The 18,273-nt window shown below is 43.7% G+C and overlaps 2 protein-coding genes across 4 annotated transcripts; both read left to right on the forward strand.

Moving 5' to 3' along the window:
* The first annotated feature begins 367 nt into the window (after positions 1 to 367).
* hacl1 (2-hydroxyacyl-CoA lyase 1) lies at positions 368 to 6,466 on the forward strand. Its single transcript, XM_034611959.1, has 17 exons — positions 368 to 505; positions 704 to 808; positions 889 to 929; positions 1,010 to 1,090; positions 1,430 to 1,502; positions 1,580 to 1,657; positions 1,758 to 1,852; positions 1,955 to 2,067; positions 2,195 to 2,330; positions 2,921 to 3,026; positions 3,198 to 3,281; positions 3,409 to 3,510; positions 3,653 to 3,807; positions 4,178 to 4,336; positions 4,430 to 4,537; positions 4,629 to 4,815; positions 6,235 to 6,466. Exons 1-17 carry the CDS (start codon positions 455 to 457, stop codon positions 6,265 to 6,267), a joined length of 1,707 nt encoding a protein of 568 aa, XP_034467850.1. The 5' UTR covers positions 368 to 454; the 3' UTR covers positions 6,268 to 6,466.
* A 1,218-nt stretch (positions 6,467 to 7,684) lies between these two features.
* Positions 7,685 to 16,007, forward strand: colq (collagen-like tail subunit (single strand of homotrimer) of asymmetric acetylcholinesterase). 3 transcript variants are annotated; one of them, XM_034611918.1, is made up of 17 exons: positions 7,685 to 7,892; positions 8,442 to 8,551; positions 8,852 to 8,959; positions 9,786 to 9,830; positions 9,999 to 10,025; positions 10,874 to 10,945; positions 11,410 to 11,472; positions 11,578 to 11,604; positions 11,714 to 11,758; positions 11,853 to 11,888; positions 11,995 to 12,075; positions 12,306 to 12,402; positions 12,935 to 13,059; positions 13,330 to 13,449; positions 13,549 to 13,690; positions 13,797 to 13,899; positions 13,997 to 16,007. In XM_034611918.1, the coding sequence occupies exons 1-17, from the start codon at positions 7,796 to 7,798 to the stop codon at positions 14,064 to 14,066; spliced, it is 1,368 nt and encodes a 455-aa protein (XP_034467809.1). In that variant the 5' UTR covers positions 7,685 to 7,795; the 3' UTR covers positions 14,067 to 16,007. The 3 variants fall into 3 exon arrangements, with proteins under 3 accessions (XP_034467809.1, XP_034467811.1, XP_034467812.1); XM_034611920.1 differs by having other exon boundaries at positions 13,564 to 13,690; XM_034611921.1 differs by lacking the exon at positions 8,442 to 8,551 and having other exon boundaries at positions 7,769 to 7,892.
* Positions 16,008 to 18,273: the final 2,266 nt, after the last annotated feature.

Below are 18,273 nucleotides of genomic sequence, written 5' to 3' on the forward strand. Positions count from 1 at the left end.
AAAGATAATCAAAACAATTTTGATGATTGTCAAAAAATACTGAAAGATTATGTGGTGGACAGCTAATTCCCACGAAACAATTTAGATCTCTTGAGCCTCTTTAAATATTAAAGTTCTTTCTTTCTCATTTCTCACAGTGAACTGAATATTTGGGGGGGGGGGGGGTGCAACTAATGTACTGTTATGAACATTCTTCATTAGTAATTTTACAGATGATATAACTGATTAATAACAATAAACTAACTGGCAGATGGATAATATACAATAATCAGGAGTATTGTTATTCTTATGCGTAAAGGTCGCTTTGTGACGCTACACGCCGTCGCTCCCTGATTGGCTGGGAAGTAGGAAGTGAGACAAAGGGGGCGGGATCAGAGGTTGTGTTTGAGTTCGTGTTTCGGTGAGTTCAGTGAAAGTTGACGCGCTGCAGCCTCAGATCAGTTTGTGAGGAGTCATGGAGCACGTGACAGGAGCCCAGCTGGTGGCGGAGTCACTGAAAGCTCAGGTAAGACTCTCCACTAAACACCGCAGAAGAAATAACCAACGCGTGACGAATCATCTGTTGGGAAAACTGTGTCAAAGTTCACGTGCCGCGCTGTCGAGTGTAATAAACCATGAGATACAGATGAATACTCGTTAGAACCACATTTAGTCCTCATGAAAGTGCTTTAACTCAGTCAGACGGTGTTCTGTGTCCCTGCAGAAGGTGGAGTTCATGTTTGGGATCGTCGGGGTTCCTGTCATCGAAGTGGCCATGGCTGCTCAGGCTGCAGGCATCAGATATGTGGGAATGCGCAACGAACAAGCGGTAAAAACACGTGTTATTCTGCAGCACTGGTGTTCACCTGCAGCTACTGGTTAATAAGTAACATGTGTGTCCCACCACAGGCTTGCTACGCTGCCTCCGCCATTGGATACCTGACAGGCAGGTGAGGGTCAGAGCAGCAGGATGATATGAGCAGATCTCTGTGTTTATCTGACACGTTGTTCTGTCGCTTTCTGTTCCCAGACCTGGTGCCTGCCTGGTGGTGTCTGGACCTGGACTCATCCATGCACTGGGTGGAATGGCCAATGCCAACGTGAACTGCTGGTGTGGCTCCATACATATTCACATCAATCATCATAATCATCATAAATATCCCATAATTATTTATTTCAAGGTCAAAGACCGAGTGAAGGTTTTAGGTTTTAAACTCTTCTATGGGCAGAGAATGAGAAAAACACAAACAAAAAGTGGTTACACAATGCATAAACAATATATTGATATAAATTGGTCTTTTGTTATATAGCTTTTTATCAGGTTATCTCAGTTACCCAGCCCCAACATAAACATCTTTTTATTTATGTATATTAAACATTACGTCTGTGTACTCTGGATAAAAAGACGACATGATAACTTCACTGACCACATGTCGCCTGCTGTGCACAGGCCTGTGGTTGTCATTGGAGGCTCCTCAGACAGAAACCAGGAGACAGCAGGAGCCTTTCAGGAGTTTCCTCAGGTAGAACACAGCTTCATGTGGATTTGTGCCTGTTGACTCTTCATTGAGTTAAAGCTGGTTTTGTCATTGGTCATTAGGTGGAAGCCTGTCGCCTCTATAGCAAGTTCTCTGCCAGACCCAGCACTCTGGAAGCCATCCCCTCAGTGATAGAGAAGGTAACGTCTCAAACGGAGGTTACACCATCTTGATACAACACATCTCAGTGATGTAGGTGACAGAAAGAGACGTTTAGTGTATTTCCATTGTTTTTTGTAGGCAGTCCGCACGAGCATGTACGGGCGTCCAGGGGCTTGTTACGTGGACATTGCAGGGGATATGGTCAATGCTCAAGTGGAAAGGAGCAAAGTCAGGTTTGTTTCATAAATACATTTTAAACATTTAGTTTTTCTGTATTGTTTCACTCGTGTGGTGACGAGTGTGAAGACACTGAGAGAGCTGGGTTTCTCCTGCAGAGTTGTATCCTGTTGTCCACCTCCCCCGGTGAGTTTGGCCGACCACGGTGCGATCGCTGAGGCCGTTTCTCTCCTGAAAGCAGCTAAAAGACCCTTAGTCATCATCGGCAAAGGTAACATCTAAACAAGGAGTTTTCTTACTGGGATAAGCTATAATCACAATCTATACTCCACCACTGGTATCAGAGTACCATTAAATAAGTCTTGATGATATGATTGGAGTATTGTTGTTCCAAACAGGAGCAGCTTATGGTCGAGCAGAACTTGCTCTTAAGGAGTTTGTGGAGACGAGCGGTTTGCCGTTCCTGCCCACCCCCATGGGGAAGGGGGTGCTGCCCGATGATCACCCCAACTGTGTGGCTGCTGCCCGCTCCAGGTGAGAAGACCTTTCACTACGAGAATGTGCAGGATTCTGTATTTCCCATATTTAGGCTGATACTTTTGTTCAAAGTAACTTATAATAATCACATATAAAGTAAAACGGAGAAAGGGCTAAATGTCCACTAATGGCCACAAAAGAAAGACATCAATAGAAATCAAACATATACATTTTATCCCCCCATATTATCGGCCAGGAAATAGTGACTATTGTGTCCGACTGTTCATCCGTCCATCTGTAATCATTTCATTTCTGGAGCAGACATTAAAAAAACATTTAAGGAATTTTTTCACAAAACTGAACAATTATGTTGATCAAGATGTAAAGTGGTGCTTTTTGATATTTATGGTTTGCTGGGGATGTGTCATCTCCACACGCAGTAAATACACTCGTATATAAATCTACACGACTTTACTAATTACTTTGAGTGTATTTACTGCATGTAGAGATGGCCTATCACCATCAAACCATAAATATAAAAAAGTAACTCACATTTATAAGATATTTATACTTGAGTACAATACAACATATACATCCTTGTTTACATGGTATTCACTCGATCGTCTCCTCCTGTTTCTGCCACAAAGAGCTCTCCTCCAGGCGGACGTTGTTCTCCTGCTTGGAGCCAGACTCAACTGGATTCTCCATTTTGGTCTGCCACCCAGATTTGACCCCGACGTCAAAGTCATCCAGGTATGTAAATGAGCAAGTCAAACATTAGGATGCCTCACTGTTAGAGAGCTAATGGTGTTTACTCAGGATTCCGGGAAATAATGTGAACATCGTCATGATCTCCTTCTCTGTTTCACTGCTGCAGAAAATGTTGTTCGATAATAATATAACACGGTGGTGCTGTGTTCGCAGGTTGACCTCTGTGCGGAGGAGATGGGGAACAACGTGAGGCCGGCTGTTGCTCTCCTGGGAGACGTCAATGCTATTGTCACTCAGGTACATTAACTACAACCAGGTCGGCACACAAACATCTAACTATCCTCACCTAAGATCCTGACATGTTTTAAAGATGTTTTATAAGAAAACAGAAATGTCTTTGATTCATTGTTTTTTTTTCACCCAGCTCCTGACTTGTGTCCGTAGTGATGTTTGGAAATATCCCTCTGACGCAGAGTGGTGGAGCACTCTGAAGGAGAAAATTGCTGCTAATGCAAAAATCTCAAAGGTGGGTTTAGACTCTTGTGAAAAGCTGATGCCATTAATTTAATGGGATAATGTACCACACGTTTTCTATTTAGATCTAGTATATTGTATTGTTATTATTTATATGCGGTTTCAAAAGATGTTTGCCCTCTGTCTCTGCAAAGGCTCTTGCTCTGACATCAACATTACCCATGAACTACTACACAGTGTTTCACCACGTCTCCCAGCTGCTGCCACACGACTGCGTCATTGTCAGCGAGGGTGCGAACACGATGGACATAGGACGCACGATGTTGAACAACTACCTCCCTCGACACAGGTAAGAGGGCCAGACACAGGGAAGGTCTGGAGCAACAAATGATTGAGTGTCTCTTTAACGACCAAATTGCCACATTTCAACTGAAGCCCAAGCGATTAATTTGTTGGCCAGTAAAAACCTGCTGATGTAATCCTCTCACAGGCCAAATGTGCCAAAATGAAAACTTATTTTACAGAACAAGCAATGCAGAAAATGTGCACGTATTTTCACATTGTACATGTAAATATAATTGGTTGTATATAGTAAAGTTTATAGTAAAACTGTAAAATATCAAGCCCCAATTACATTTCTTATATATTATCAGAATATTTTTTACCCCCTAATCACCTCACCTCCTTCTAACTCCTGTGGTTGACTCGTCCTGATGCAGGTTGGATGCAGGCACATTTGGGACAATGGGAGTGGGCCTTGGTTTCGCGATAGCCGCAGCTGCTGTGGAGAGGAGCGAGGGGAAAGGCAAAAGGATTGTGTGTGTGGAAGGAGACAGTGCCTTTGGATTTTCAGGCATGGAGGTTGAAACCATGTGCAGGTTTGTTACCTTTCCTTTCTGTGCTGTATATTTGGTTCAACTTCCTATTAAAGCTTCACAACTTAATTCCTCCATCTTTTTTTTTTTTAATAGGTACAACCTACCTGTGGTCATTATTGTGGTTAACAATAATGGAATATACAGCGGCGTGGATCCGGAGACGTGGAAAGAAATGGCAAAAATGGGAGATCTGACTTCTATGTGAGCCAAGTGATCGTAATACAGTACATTTCCTGTGCAGGTGTTCTCCTGTGATGTACTGAAATCACATGTGGTGTGATGTACTTGTCAGAGCACCTCCTGTGACCCTCCTGCCCGAGGCCCGCTACGATGAGATCATGACGGCGTTTGGAGGTCAAGGCTTCCTGGTGAGGACGGTGGAGGAGCTGCGCGATGCCTTGCAACTGAGCTTGAGTGACTGGGAGAGGCCGAGTCTCATCAACGTGCTGATCGACCCCTCCTCCGACAGGAAGCAGCAGGTAACCGTCACCTCGTGGGAAAGCGTTGTGTCTCCTCTGTCATCTCGAGCAGCCCAGGTCGAACATGAAGGAATCATCTGGAGTTTCATTGTGAAGCTAAATTTGCATTGTTCAATCTGAATAGCATCTGTCCTGTGGAAAGTCACGCCCCCTGGTGGTTGAGGATGTAATTGATGCTGAATGCCACTTTCACCTGCTAATAACCCTGTTTTAATGTCCTCATTCTCTTTAAACCAAAATGACCGAAAAACCATCCCACTTAATAACTTCACAATTCCCCCCTCCCCTATAAGAGAGAGTGCTGCATGTGCAGATGGAGAATCTGTGTGTGCGGGTGAGCATCGTACATTTTGTGCTGTTAAACTAAATCGTGAGATCCGTATTTTATTTTTAAAAGTTGAAACCAAATCCCATCGAAAAGAACAGGAGGATGGCGCTCCTTGCTTCACTCTCCCTCATGCTTCAGTGGTCAGATGCCATCAATGAAAGTTTTACTGTCTTTGAAAAGGCAGAATTAACATCAGCAGTCATCTGTAGACATCGCATTACGACGGCAAAATATGAAAATGAGATATAACTTAAACTGACTACTTAATGTTTAGTCCTCTTTCTATTTTGCCCAATGTTCATTGATATGGTAAACATTTAATGTAATTGGAACACAGCCTGCTGCACAATATTGAAAGATTTATTTATAATTTTGATACACAAAATAAAATAAAAACAAAATTTTAGATGGGAGAGAAGGACGATCCCTGGATAAAAAGAATTGAATCCTTCGAAACTCACTCATTTACAATTAAGAAATTGGTACAAAAATCAACAAACGCCTGCAGGAAGAGATGTGTGATGACTTGAGTGACAAAGACAGTCGCAGCAGTAATAGTGACTGTACTTGTTTACTTGTCTCTTGCCTCGTCCTCGCAGGCCTACGTGACTGACATGTCTTACTGAGCCGTAAGCCAGACACTCCAGGTGCTCCGCAGAACTGTTGTACTCCGCTCACAATCCCTCCACCTCACACTGGCGTGACCTTTCTATTTCAGGGTCCCCATAATTAGAAAGCGCGGCCCTCTGTGTTTATGTTGAATGTGTCCACGCAACCCTTCGCCGACATGTTTGAAGGTTGTATTCGGGACTGTAGCCATGGTGCTGAACTCCGTGGCTGTGCTCTTTGAGGCCGGCGGAAAAAGACCTTTGAGTTTAGCTGCCATCATTGTCTCTCTCCTGACTGTCTGGATTAAAGCTGAGTCTTTGATAATGGGCGAAGACAAACTATTCTCTGTTCCCTGCGCAGCCACATTTCTGAATGTGAAGGTCAAATGGGTTTCAGCATCCATGAAGGACACAAAAGGCCCTTTAAATAAAATGTCCCGGTCATGTCTGGAGGTCTAATGACTGTGTTGTCTGTACTTGCAGGATTTTCCATGGCTCACACGCTCAAACTTATAGACATGAAGAGAGATCTGCCTCCTCCTCCTCCTTCGTCCAGAGCATCAGAACAGCAGTGATCGTTTTCCAGAGACAAAGTGGGAAATTATACGGCTGTTTTTGTTTTTTGTAATTGTTTCCATGAAATGACTATTGAATCTTCTAACACAGTTGTGTTAAATTTTGCTAAATAATTCCACAATAAAAAATGTACACAATACACAATGGACTTCAATTATTTATTTATATCAAATAAGAATTTATTTTGCCCCGCCTACATTCAGCTGCAATTAGTATTTACTCTGATGATTATTGTCTCGATTAGTTATTTTGCCAATAAAAAAATGTGAAAAAAACCCGTTACAGAATTGCCTAAAGCCCAATTTAACAAATTAAATGATTTGTGTTATCTGACAAAAAGTCAATAACCCAAGATATTTAGTTTTCAATGTTATTAAGCAAAAACTTTACATCTGAGACCTTAAAATCAAAGTCTGTTTGGCAATAAATCAATTATCAAAATAGTTGTTAGTTGATGCATTTTCTGCGGATAAACTTATTGATTAATCAACTGATACTCATATCTCTGCTCCCACATTGGCTTATTGATTCATCCAAAAGGATCCAGGGCAAACATTAATGCAAATTCTGGGAAAATATAATTTTTACGGCCAATTTGGTGCTGAGGTCCTTTTCCTGCAGGGACATTGCTTATTACTTTTTATTTCAATGCAGTGAAATCTGATCTCATTCATTGAATACATGTTTGGGTATTAGTTTATTTCAAGTATTTATAAAGTTGCAGGACTTTTTCATATATTCAGTCTCTTGCAAACCTAAAATATAGATTTTCTCCCTTTTTGCCTGTGTGGTTTATGTAAAAAAAAGAGAATGATATTTTCCATATGATTAAAACAGAAGTGCTTTTACAGAACCCACACCCCCCAAGAGTGTCCTTGGAAATGCAGACACTCCCACTTACTATCTGTCCTTCACTAAATTGATTCCATGATGCACAATGGGATGCACTGAGCACTGCATTAAAAAAAATGCTTAAGTGCATCAGTGTGTGTGTGTGTGTGTGTGTGTGTGTGTGTGTGTGTGTGTGTGTGTCTGCATAGACTTGTGCAAGTTGTCCCACACTGCATTAAAATGAACTTTTTTATACCATAATGGAGAATCCCCCTTTTTGAATCTCTTGCAGAAAAGCCCATTTGTGGTTTATTATGTGATATGTCTCCCTGTGGAGACGAGTGCAAACAACAAAAGCCCCCCCCCCCCTGCGGTTGTAGAGCTCAGATATTGGCACACGCAGCAGCTGGCGGGCCGTCTCCTGTAATTTTAGCGCACACTGATGCGGAGGAAGGATTTAATGGGCATTGGTCAGCGCACCTTCTTCCGAGGGCGTAAAGGAGCCCGGGCGGAGGGAGGGGAGCGGAGGGGAGCAGAGGGGAGCGGACAGTGAGGAGAGAGGGAGAGCGGAAGGCAGCGTGTGAGGGCTGCTGCTGTGGCTCAGAAACAAAAAGTCTGGCAACTACCTGGGAGCAGCATGACTCTCCTAACACTGGGATTGTACCTGCCGCTGTGCTTCTGTTGTGGCCTGGCCCAGTCCTCCTTCCTGGACAGCTTTATTTCATTCCCAGCAGGTAAGGGGATTGTTATGCTGAGGCTTTGTGCGTGTTTGTGTTTGTGTTTGTGTGTGTGTACTGTGCACACAGTTCCGTGCATGCACAGGTGATCAGGTGGTGTGGCTGTGAAGGCATGGGCACTACACGTCTTATCTCTGGGACTCATTTTGAGCTCTTTGTGTTTGTGGGATACACTTGTTTTTATTTTTCTTGTCATGCATGAGCTCGACTGCAAATGCCTCTATAAATAGCAAGACCAGCTCCGGCCCCTTCAGCGAGAGCCCCCTTCATATCTGTGTCCAGCTTTAGGAACTCCGCTGACGGGCTGTCATGATAGTTTGCACCTGTCTGCCTGTCACTTCTGCTGCCCCTGCATGTCCTAACCTCCAAAGTGTGTCCCGGTGTTACTCCTGCATGTGGGGGATATGTGTCCATGCACCGTGGTCGTCCGTGCACGTCCATGAGTTCAGGGGGGGGGAAAGGTTCAGGATTCACGCTCGGGTTGTACCGTTTCACGTGTTGCGTCAGTGCCTGTGCAACTTCTGACTGCATGCACACCTTGCACAGCTCTCAGGTCCCAGGAGCAGCAGAAGAGATTCACCCCATGCTGTTTACTGAGTCCACCTCCACCCCCACTCTTCCCTCCACCCCCTTCACATTGGCGCCGACACGCTCATGTGAGTCCAAAAGTCATGTGACTTTCTATTGTGGAATATCTCACTGTTGATATGTCCTTGGGTGAAATCCACATTGACCCACTTATATAGTCCTTCGATCACAAAGCTCAGAAGGTGGAACATGTTTGCAGGAGTCGAATGGGTTAATAATTACGTTGAGGATGTGATGAAATTCTAATATTTAACTCTTTAAGTAAACCTCCCATTGTCCAATAGTTATTCTACCGACTCGCCTCTGTCCACTTAGCATGTTGTCAAAGCTTTAAAAGAAATTCTCATTTATATTTTTCTATTTCACAGAATGAAGGCATGCCAAACAATGGCCCTAAGACTGATCCGAGCAACGGGGACAAAGGTTCTACCTGCGTCCGAGGTCTCCCTGGGCCGGCTGGTCCTCCTGGGCCCCAGGTAGGACCCAGACTCTTCCCAATCCTCGTTATCTGAGAATTAATAATGTGGTGTCAAACATTACCAATAGACAATTCCCATACACCTCACACACAAAAACACAAACACACAAACCAAGGATTTCACCTGCACCTTCGTCAGTTTGGCCAAATCCCAGACTGTCTCTCTTTCACGTTTGGGGTCCGCCTATAGATTTAAGGTGTCGAGACTTAGTACTGCCGCAACGTATTGCCCCTCATCTCCCCTCCAACTTGAGAGTTCCTGTCAGGGAATGGGGGGATTTCTCTGGCCCAGGAAACACAGCAGCCCATTAACGCTCTACATTTAGCCTAGACACAAATAGCCTTTTTCCACTGCCTGCCAGTGCGCCACACATCATTCTCAGAACCTGTCCGAAGTGCCGTCTGCCTGGAAAGGCATACTGTGTCGCGTAAATTCCAGGGATTACCAACACAAGCATGTGTCCGTGTGTTTGTGTACTCCAGTGATGAGAGATATGGACATTTTGGTTCGATAGACCTCGTCCGCTGTTAGCCCAGCGTTTCATTAGTTGAAGAGCAGATTTACCCAATGATTGGTGAAGCTTTTGCTGTGTTCGCCGCTCTCAGGCTGCTCCAGCATTTCAGTATATCAAGAGAGACCCACAAGGCACTTTTTAAATCAATAGTGGCCACTCAGCCTTAAGTTAATTGAAACTGCAGCCCTGGGCCTCCAGAAGCAGTCATGCCTTTGTGGTGGGATATTGTGGACAATAAAACTAATGTAGATGGCTATCTCTGGGATTTCTGGGCAAATGCTGTGTATTTATTTTATTTATGCCCATTAGGGTCCCCCCGGATTACCTGGGATAGAAGGACCTAAGGGAGAAAGGGTAAGCAGGTTTACTTCCCCATGTTCCAGTTGCACGTTGTAAACATTTTACAAGCTACTCATTATATTCTGAGCTAAAGTTGAGCTGCTGCGCATGTCTGAAAGATGCTTGCTGGAAATGTATTAAATGGCCACTGTCCTTGTCCCCTCCTCTACATCCTGTCGTCAGGGAGAAATTGGAAGACCTGGGCAAAAGGTGAGAGTCTCCATTAATCACTTCATATTCTCCACTAAGTGGATTTACTGAAAAATGAGATAGAGTGCCTCCGCCTGCTCGCCAGCTCGCCGTGAATTGGAGCACTGCCTGAGCCTGGTTACAAGTACATCTCTGACAGGAGACCGAACAGACACGTTGACAGGATCCTAGGGACTCAGAGCTGCTGAGATGGGCTGTTTTGAGAGCAGAGGGAGTTGACATGCTGTCGGCCTCCTCTCACAGAGGGGGGACACATCGCCTCCCAATCGACCCCTCAAAGACATCCAGCGTCGCGCCTCCCTGTCAGACGGCCCTGCCTCTCTGTCTAGGCGAGAGGATGAGGCCACGCAGCTTTATTGAAACAGAGTTTGATCACCGCAGGCGGGGGAGAGGCGACCTGCTCGATGATCAGTCGCTGTGGTTGGGCAGTAGAAGTGGCCCAGTGGGAGAGCTTCACTGTCTGGTGGCCTGACAGAGCGGCTTTGCAGCACTGCGGCGCAATTTCGCTTAGTGCTTTAGCCAGGTCATAAATCATTTTATTCTCCTGTTCTCCTGACTCCTGTTCTATATACAGCCCATCATTTAATTAAAGAGAGCAATGTGACAGGGCTTGTTAAGTCATTTTCCCCCTACATGTGCAGCGCTGTCCGATAAATACTACAGCAAGCAGGCTGTCAGTTTACACAGTGAATGTTGCACTTAGATTTCTTTTTACCTCTGAAGCAGACAGGTGTAAGTGACTGTGATTTCATTAACAACTTGTTCAGCTGTGGCAGCAGTTGTTTTACTCGTCTTTTATAAGGAACGTCTCCGTCAGATCAGATGCTAAAGTTGATGTCTTGTGTTAGGGTCGGACAGGTCCTCAAGGACTCCCTGGGAAGCAGGGACCAGCTGGATGGCCAGGACCAAGTGGGCCCAAAGTGAGTAAGTCAGACCTCCTAACATAGATGACACAGTATATGACCTATATACGAGTCATATATGACCAGGTCAGTAAAATGACTTCAGACCAGTAAGTGACAATACATACACTACACAGAAGGATGTTGGTTCGATTCCCGGCCCCTGCATTCTGAAGTGTACTTGGGCAAGATACTGAACCCAAAACAAACCCAATACAACTAATTCCTTACTATACCATAAATCCCTTTTGAGTTGATGATAAGACTAGCAAATCGCTAAATAAATACAGACCATTTACATAGTATTGTAAATATTATACACACAATACTCGGTATAACGTCCTTATAGATGCTTGGTTGAAAGAGTCCCAGTCTTCACTCATTACGTCTTCTTTGGGGTGGGGTAATATTTTGAGACATGAGTCCTTGATAAATGAAGCCAATACACATTTGTCTTATTTCCTTCTTTTCCTCTGTGACAGGGTGAGAAAGGTGACTCGGGGCTGATGGGATTGCCTGGAGCCAGAGGACCAATTGGGCCAAGGGTATGATCTACATACAACCTAACATGAAGACACACATCATAGATAGATGTACTAAGATAGAGGTTTTTTATTATACCTTATATGTATGTTTGATCTTTCCTCTAGGGTTTACCAGGGTATAAAGGAGAGAAGGTGTGTGACTACCTTATTAAATATCATTCCCACTGAATTTTATGGAACATGTTTCCTTTTTAATTGAATCTATAAATATTTTATAACACTGTATTCTGCTCCATATCAGGGCTCTCGAGGGGATCGTGGTGAGGGTGGAGTGAAAGGCGACAAGGTGGGCAGAGTGTATCAGTAGAGTCCATCTATATACTGTGTGTGCATATATTAAATCTACAATGCTATTATCATTTACTTCTCTGTATCCACAGGGTGCAATGGGTTTCCCAGGAATGCTTGGACAGAAAGTGAGTGACACTTCTTAGAAAAGTTCATAATTTTTACCTAGAACTTCTAGAAATTCATACATTTCACCGAACTGGTTGTTGAGTTGAGATGTGATTTGTCACACAGGGTGAATTGGGTCCAAAGGGAGAACTTGGAATTTCAGGAAACAGAGGACCCACTGGTCGACCAGGGAAAAGAGGCAAGCAGGTGAAGTGCTTGTGGGCATGTGACATTATGGTTGCACTGTTTTATTGAAGGAACACAGTATATGGAGTTATAATGTATCTGTGCCTCCATTCTTGAAAGTGCACAGACCTACTTAGAGAGACACTGAGCAAATGTCCAATGCTTTGGGACTGCATTTGACATTTTGATCTCCGAAATATTCTGTAAAGAAACGTTTTAAATCTGACCGGCTTGTTTTGATTGTGTTTCAGGGAGGGAAAGGAGACACAGGCAGCGTTGGTCCTATGGGACCTGCAGGCCCACATGGACCTCAAGGCCACCCCGGCCCTCCTGGTTCACCGGCCACAGGTGAGCTCCTTCTGGAGGGGGCTGGTTTGTGTGTGGCTCTGCACGTTCTCTGTTCTCTGAGAGCTTGTGAAGAGCTGTGCGAAGACAAAAACACCCGTATCAGCAAAAGGAAGCAGACCCTAGACCAGTGTGCGAGGTAACGCCGGTAGTCTTATTTAGCACCAGAGAAACATTATCTCCTGAGGTGAAACCAGACGCTCCCGTCATGACATCATGCGGCTAAAATGGATTTGCAGATGGCGCGCCGCCCCACGGTTCCACAAATACAATGTCACCACATAATTAAAGTGACATTTGTTATCTTCATCAGGTTTCTGCATGAATTCAGTGGATTGTGTTTGCCTCTTGATAGATGAATCAAAGATAGTTTCACACGCTGCTTTATGACTTGTGTTGTTTACACCAGCTTCGGTATCCATGTACTCTCAGGACTCACTGAGCCTGCAGCACTCTGTCACTTGGCAGTAAACATGTGGTCTGCTTTTTGGAGCCTCAGTTTTCAATGATGACTTTTCTCTCTGCATGTGTTTAGGTGTTTACATGGTTGGAACAAAGGGAGCACGGGGTCTGCCCGGGCCTCCTGGAAAGTGTAACTGCGGCTCCCTCAGCGGTTTGGATGATTCTTCTTCAAAAGGAAACTATCCCAAAGTACCAGCGGTGAGAATGAATGGTCTTGAATGTAAAAAGCCATGTGAAGTATGTTGTCAGGTTAATTATAGGGTCTACATATTCATGAATGTACAAATCTAAACTAAAAAGCTAATCTAAAAGATCTAAAATCTGATATTCCGCTAGTAGATGTTATTTTCACGTAAATCTTTAGAAACCTTTGGGTTATTTGGTTTTAATTTAGTGTTTTGGTAATTTTATTTCAATTTAAAAAGTCTTGACTTGACAGTAATTCTTTTCTTTTCACCTTTTATTCAGATATTCGTCGTAAGCAACGAGGAAGAACTGGAGCGCCTTCAGGTCGATAATGCTCTCGCATTCCGCAAAGATCAGAGATCTCTCTATTTCAAAGACATTGATGGCTGGCTGCCAATCCAGGTAGCACAGCATCCAGCTGAGCTTGGCTTTCTTCTTTGTTGCTTTATTTGTACCGCCAGTTTTCTCATGACTAACCAGGTTTTTTAACCTCTGTAAAAGACTTTTCCATTCCAGCTGACACCGTTCCAATCCATGGAAAACGCACCTGATGATGAAGGTTACTGTGGAGACGGGGTAGTGCAGATTTCCAGCGGGGAGGAGTGCGATGACAGCAATCGAGTCGTCACTGACGGCTGCGTCAGTAAGTCACGCGTCCACGTTCGTCGGCCCATGATAAGTTCTTGGTTGTACTTTGCTGTGCACATATAATGTGACCCCTCCACCTCTGTCGTCTCCCCTTACCACAGAATGTAAACACGCCTACTGTGGAGACGGGTATCGCTATGAGGGGGCCGAGGAGTGTGATGGAAAAGACTTTGGATACCAGACATGTAATTCATATCTTCCAGGGTGAGCACAGTGTTACAACTGTTTGCTACATTAAAAAGGCCAAATGTTTTGTTGACATGTCAAACTGAGCACAGGGCGTCTCTCCTCTTGTTTTCAGGTCATATGGTCAGCTCAAGTGCACACCATACTGTGCCATCGACTCCACAAACTGCAAGTACTTCACTTGAGGAGGAAGCTGGACGGTGCAGCGGGATCCTCGGTGTGATGTTTCCTTCACACACATAACAGGAATATTTACATGCAAAAAAAAAAAGAACAAATATCGCTCCAAGCAAGAGACTCTGAAGGAAGAGGACGCCAACGATTCTACGACAAAAGAAAAACAAAACATACGTATATACATGTATAACTCCTCTGTACTGCTGCTGAGATGCCACGTAGCTCCCTGGAGTTATAGAGTCGGTCAGGGGAGGAGAAAGCCTTCACTTACACATCTGAGCCGCACAGGACGACTGCAATCTGTCGTAACAAGCAGGATTTAAGACTGGCCTCCTCCTCACCACGCCTGATTGAACCGGACTCGGCCTCTGGATGGGACAGTTGTGCGACGGCCATGCAGAGACCTAATTAAGTGCCAGTTGGAGATGTTGCAGATGAGCGGTAACGGGGCCTGAGTCGTGTTAATCTTGACCCAGTTACTGTTGAGAAAGAGAGGCAGTAGGACATCCAGAGCCATGGCCCCAGGTTTTCTACTGCAGCGTGAGTGACGGTGCACAGCATTTGCATGAGGCTGGGATTGAAAAGTCCATGACAGCAGCTGTCACTATTCAAGCATGTAACCTATCAGTTTGTTCTTTATTACCACATCAAGGTTCAAACTGTGCACTGTCAGTATCACATCACCCATTTCAGTCATCAAGGTAAAAGCAGGCATATGCTAAGATCAATACTTTTAGTTAGACATGGAGGTCCATGTGGTTAAAGTGCATGAAGTACGCACTTGTAATATTTCAGACTGTTACACCAGGAGGCTGCACTTAACTGGACATTATAACCTTGTGATGCTACTGTACCTTACACAGCCACGGTTTCATAAATTCAAAAGTAACCTCTCAGGAACCAACAGGTAATGTAGCTCCACATGGCGCCACTCACAGGCATCCTCCTCCACTCTCTTTGTAATTCAAAAAGGCAGTGACTGTACACCGAGGCACACGGGTCACTTGACAAGCGCTCCGACCGATAGACAGCGCGCGGGCCGGTGAATACAATCAAGCTCCTTCCCCCCGTGCTACAATGACAAACAAAATATACTGTATGTGAAGGCTTGAAACTGTTATGTTCTTAATAATCACTCACTGCACAGGGAAGGCTGGAATAGTCTGTAGCTGCTAAAAAAGGGGGAGGAACTTCAATTCCACTCTCTTCTATGGTCATTACTGTATTTACTCTATTACCTCTTTATCCAGTCTTTCTGTCTTATGGTATATGCAGCAACCGAGAAGCTCAATGGTAAACTTAACCGTGGAGAATATGTAGTCTTGCTGTGTGCTGGGCACCAATAGTGAAAAATGACTTTGCCGATATAAGCTGACATTTTTCCATAAGCTACTGTATCAGTCACAGTGCCAAGGGAGAGCTCTTTTTTTCTCAGCCATACTCCGATGTAGTCCGGTGTTACAAAGTGAATCTGCTGTAAAAACAAAAAAGTTAAAGATTAAGACTGTTACTGTAAGTGTGTCTGCATGCTCGTGATGCCGTACTAATCATCGCCACACATTGTTTTCGTCAATCACCCTTATTCATCAGCATAGCAGGTGTCTTAAGAAGTGTCAGTTGTGCTCCAGCCAGAGTGTAGTGTCGGTACTGTACGTGTGAGGCACCTCTATATGATAGTGATGAACTGTGCCATGCACAAAGATTAAATACTGTTTGGACATTGTGTTGAATGTTGTGCCTGTGGCCTGTGCTGCTGTATCTGTGTATATGCACAACACTGTTGAAACATAACATGCATGTGGTAAAGTACTGTGTAAGGCTTTATGAAATATATTATTCCCTGTGACTGGGTTAGTGATCAAGTTCATTTTTGTTTCATTATTGTGATATGATTTATACAGTAGCTGTTTAAAAAGAAGTGAAAATAAAAGGGGTCATTTAAGTCCTTTGCTCTTTGTCACACGTGCATCTGGAATTGTTGTTCATCAAGCTGTGCAAACACAACAGAGATGGAAGTGCCGTTGATGTTCCCTCACAGAAGAAAAAAAACTGATGTCGATCAAGTGCAAAGAAAAAGCATGTTGTCAGCGGCTCCTTGCAAAGTGCAGCGATAGACTAAATGGTAAACAGACCACAGTGAAGTCAGTAGGTTTTCCAGCTTTCTGTTCTGCCTCGATGAAACCCCTCAGAGTTTGAGTCTGGAGAGGAGCTGAGACGGGTCTGAGGACGGGCAGCCAGCCAGTGTTGCAGCAGAGATGTTTGAGGCTGGATGCAGCCGTGTAACCCTATTAGCATGCTGCATTTCTTTCCTAAATCAAATCAAGACAATTTGTCTGCTGAGATGTCTGAGTAAAAGCTTACCTTGGTGTATTTATCCCGTGGCATGCATTCCCTTAATTAATCACTTCTTATAATCCTGTAATATAACATTCATTATTGTGAAATAGGCCATTATCCACAATGAGCTAATTCAATTTTTGGTTCTTAAGGGTTTTTTTATTCTAAAACTTTTATTGAAGTAGAATTTTGAATACATGAGTATTTTCACGTTGTGGTGCTGCTACAGAACGTTTTCAGGAGACTTCTGAATGTAGTTGAAAGCTCAGGAAGTAGACAGTAATTGGACCTTGAGTTAAGACTAGATGAAAAATATATATAACTTAATACAATATTATAAGAGAATTGTGAAAAGAAAAAGAAAAATTAAATAATAAACAAACGAATTGATTTTCTCTGCCTGTTTATAATTCTAACAGTAGAGGAGATGTCTTCACCAGCGTGAGCAGAGAAGGATTCAGCCGAGCCATTTTCATCTGTTTAGTCTTGGCCTTGTCCTTGCTGGGGTGACAGGAGGTGGGGCCACACAGACTGACGGAATGCTGGGCACTCGACAAAGACCCTCATTCCCCAGGACCTCCCCAGGCTCAGCCGGAGCAGTCACAGGAGCTGGTGGAGGCAATGCCTCGGCAGAGTCTGGTCATGTGATTGTCTCCATGAGTGGGGGTCCAGCAGGAGTGGTTACACTCTTTGCAATGAGCTTTTCCCTCCTTTAAGACTCTGTTCACAAAGTTAAAAGTTGTAGGGATCAAGCTCTATTTTCAGCTCTTGTAGGCATTTCGATAATGTAGTGAAATCAAACACTTTTTCCAACTATGGGGTTATTTTAGTGCAGGTTGGCAGGTGTAGCTTTAGGGCTGTGGCACAAGGTCTGTTAACAAAGGAGGGCACAGGGACAGGAAGGGCGACAGGGACCGAGCTGTGGACCTATAGGCAGGAATAAGGAATTATCAGCATGCAGGGTGTTGTGGTCTTGGCAGAGGACACACTACTGCTGCACATGCAGAACACAAAATGTACACACACAGCAGAGGTGATCTGAGGCTCAGCGCCACTGTGCACCTATGAAGATTTACTCTGTGTTGCTTACTCTTGGTTAACAAGTAAAAGGTGGAGTAGCTGAAACATAGAAACATGTATGAGACGATATAAGACATCATTGTTGACTGCAACAGGACAAACACGAAGACAATGTAACTGTTTATTAAGTAAAAATCAAATAGCATCTTATATACATTCATAGAAAAACAAAACAAATGTAATATTACAATAGCATATCTTCAGTATTAACTTTGGAACTCATCTGCAACAGGAAATTGGCCTATTGCACATCTGCAAAGTAAACCTGCTGCAAATGACCTATTAGTTAAACAATAGTGTCATTGTATGCATTCCTGAAAATCAAACAAACAAACAAAAAAAGGTTAAGTAAAATTAAAAATACTATGTGGTATGTCTCAGTAAAAAAGCCCTGGGAGGATGTTCCTACTTTGTTCAAAGAGCTCAGTGAATCTACTGCCACGCTTTAACCCAGCCCCTTTTTTTTATTTTTTTATTATTGAACTGACATCATAAAGTATTAATTACAGCTGGTGGCGACACTGAAGTGCAGGTGGAGCTGTGTGTGGATGAGAAGCTGGAAATATTTAGAGCAAACCTTCAGAAGGTTATTGTTCATTATTGGTAAAGAAATTGAGAAGCTATTTATTCTAACGCTCACAACCTATCCCCTTGCGATTATTATTATTAATTTACTTGGTTACCTCAAGACCATGGCCTATATTCAGTTCCCATTGGCACGTAGGTTATTAAATAAATAAACCATGCAATCAATAAACATGCTCTGTGGATACATTCACAGAAAAGCCAGACTTAAAC

Source organism: Hippoglossus hippoglossus, chromosome 16 (genome assembly GCF_009819705.1).
Source record: "Hippoglossus hippoglossus isolate fHipHip1 chromosome 16, fHipHip1.pri, whole genome shotgun sequence".
Taxonomy (NCBI): Eukaryota; Metazoa; Chordata; class Actinopteri; order Pleuronectiformes; family Pleuronectidae; genus Hippoglossus; species Hippoglossus hippoglossus.

Excerpts from the sequence above, each read along its gene's own strand:
- hacl1 (XM_034611959.1), top strand. The coding sequence starts at position 455 with ATGGAGCACGTGACAGGAGCCCAGCTGGTGGCGGAGTCACTGAAAGCT. Across the intron at positions 3,808-4,177 it reads AACTACCTCCCTCGACACAG|GTTGGATGCAGGCACATTTG; the intron begins GTAAGAGGGCCA and ends GTCCTGATGCAG. Across the intron at positions 4,816-6,234 it reads CCTCCGACAGGAAGCAGCAG|GATTTTCCATGGCTCACACG; the intron begins GTAACCGTCACC and ends CTGTACTTGCAG.
- colq (XM_034611918.1), top strand. The coding sequence starts at position 7,796 with ATGACTCTCCTAACACTGGGATTGTACCTGCCGCTGTGCTTCTGTTGT. Across the intron at positions 8,552-8,851 it reads ATTGGCGCCGACACGCTCAT|AATGAAGGCATGCCAAACAA; the intron begins GTGAGTCCAAAA and ends TCTATTTCACAG. Across the intron at positions 10,946-11,409 it reads CAGGACCAAGTGGGCCCAAA|GGTGAGAAAGGTGACTCGGG; the intron begins GTGAGTAAGTCA and ends CCTCTGTGACAG.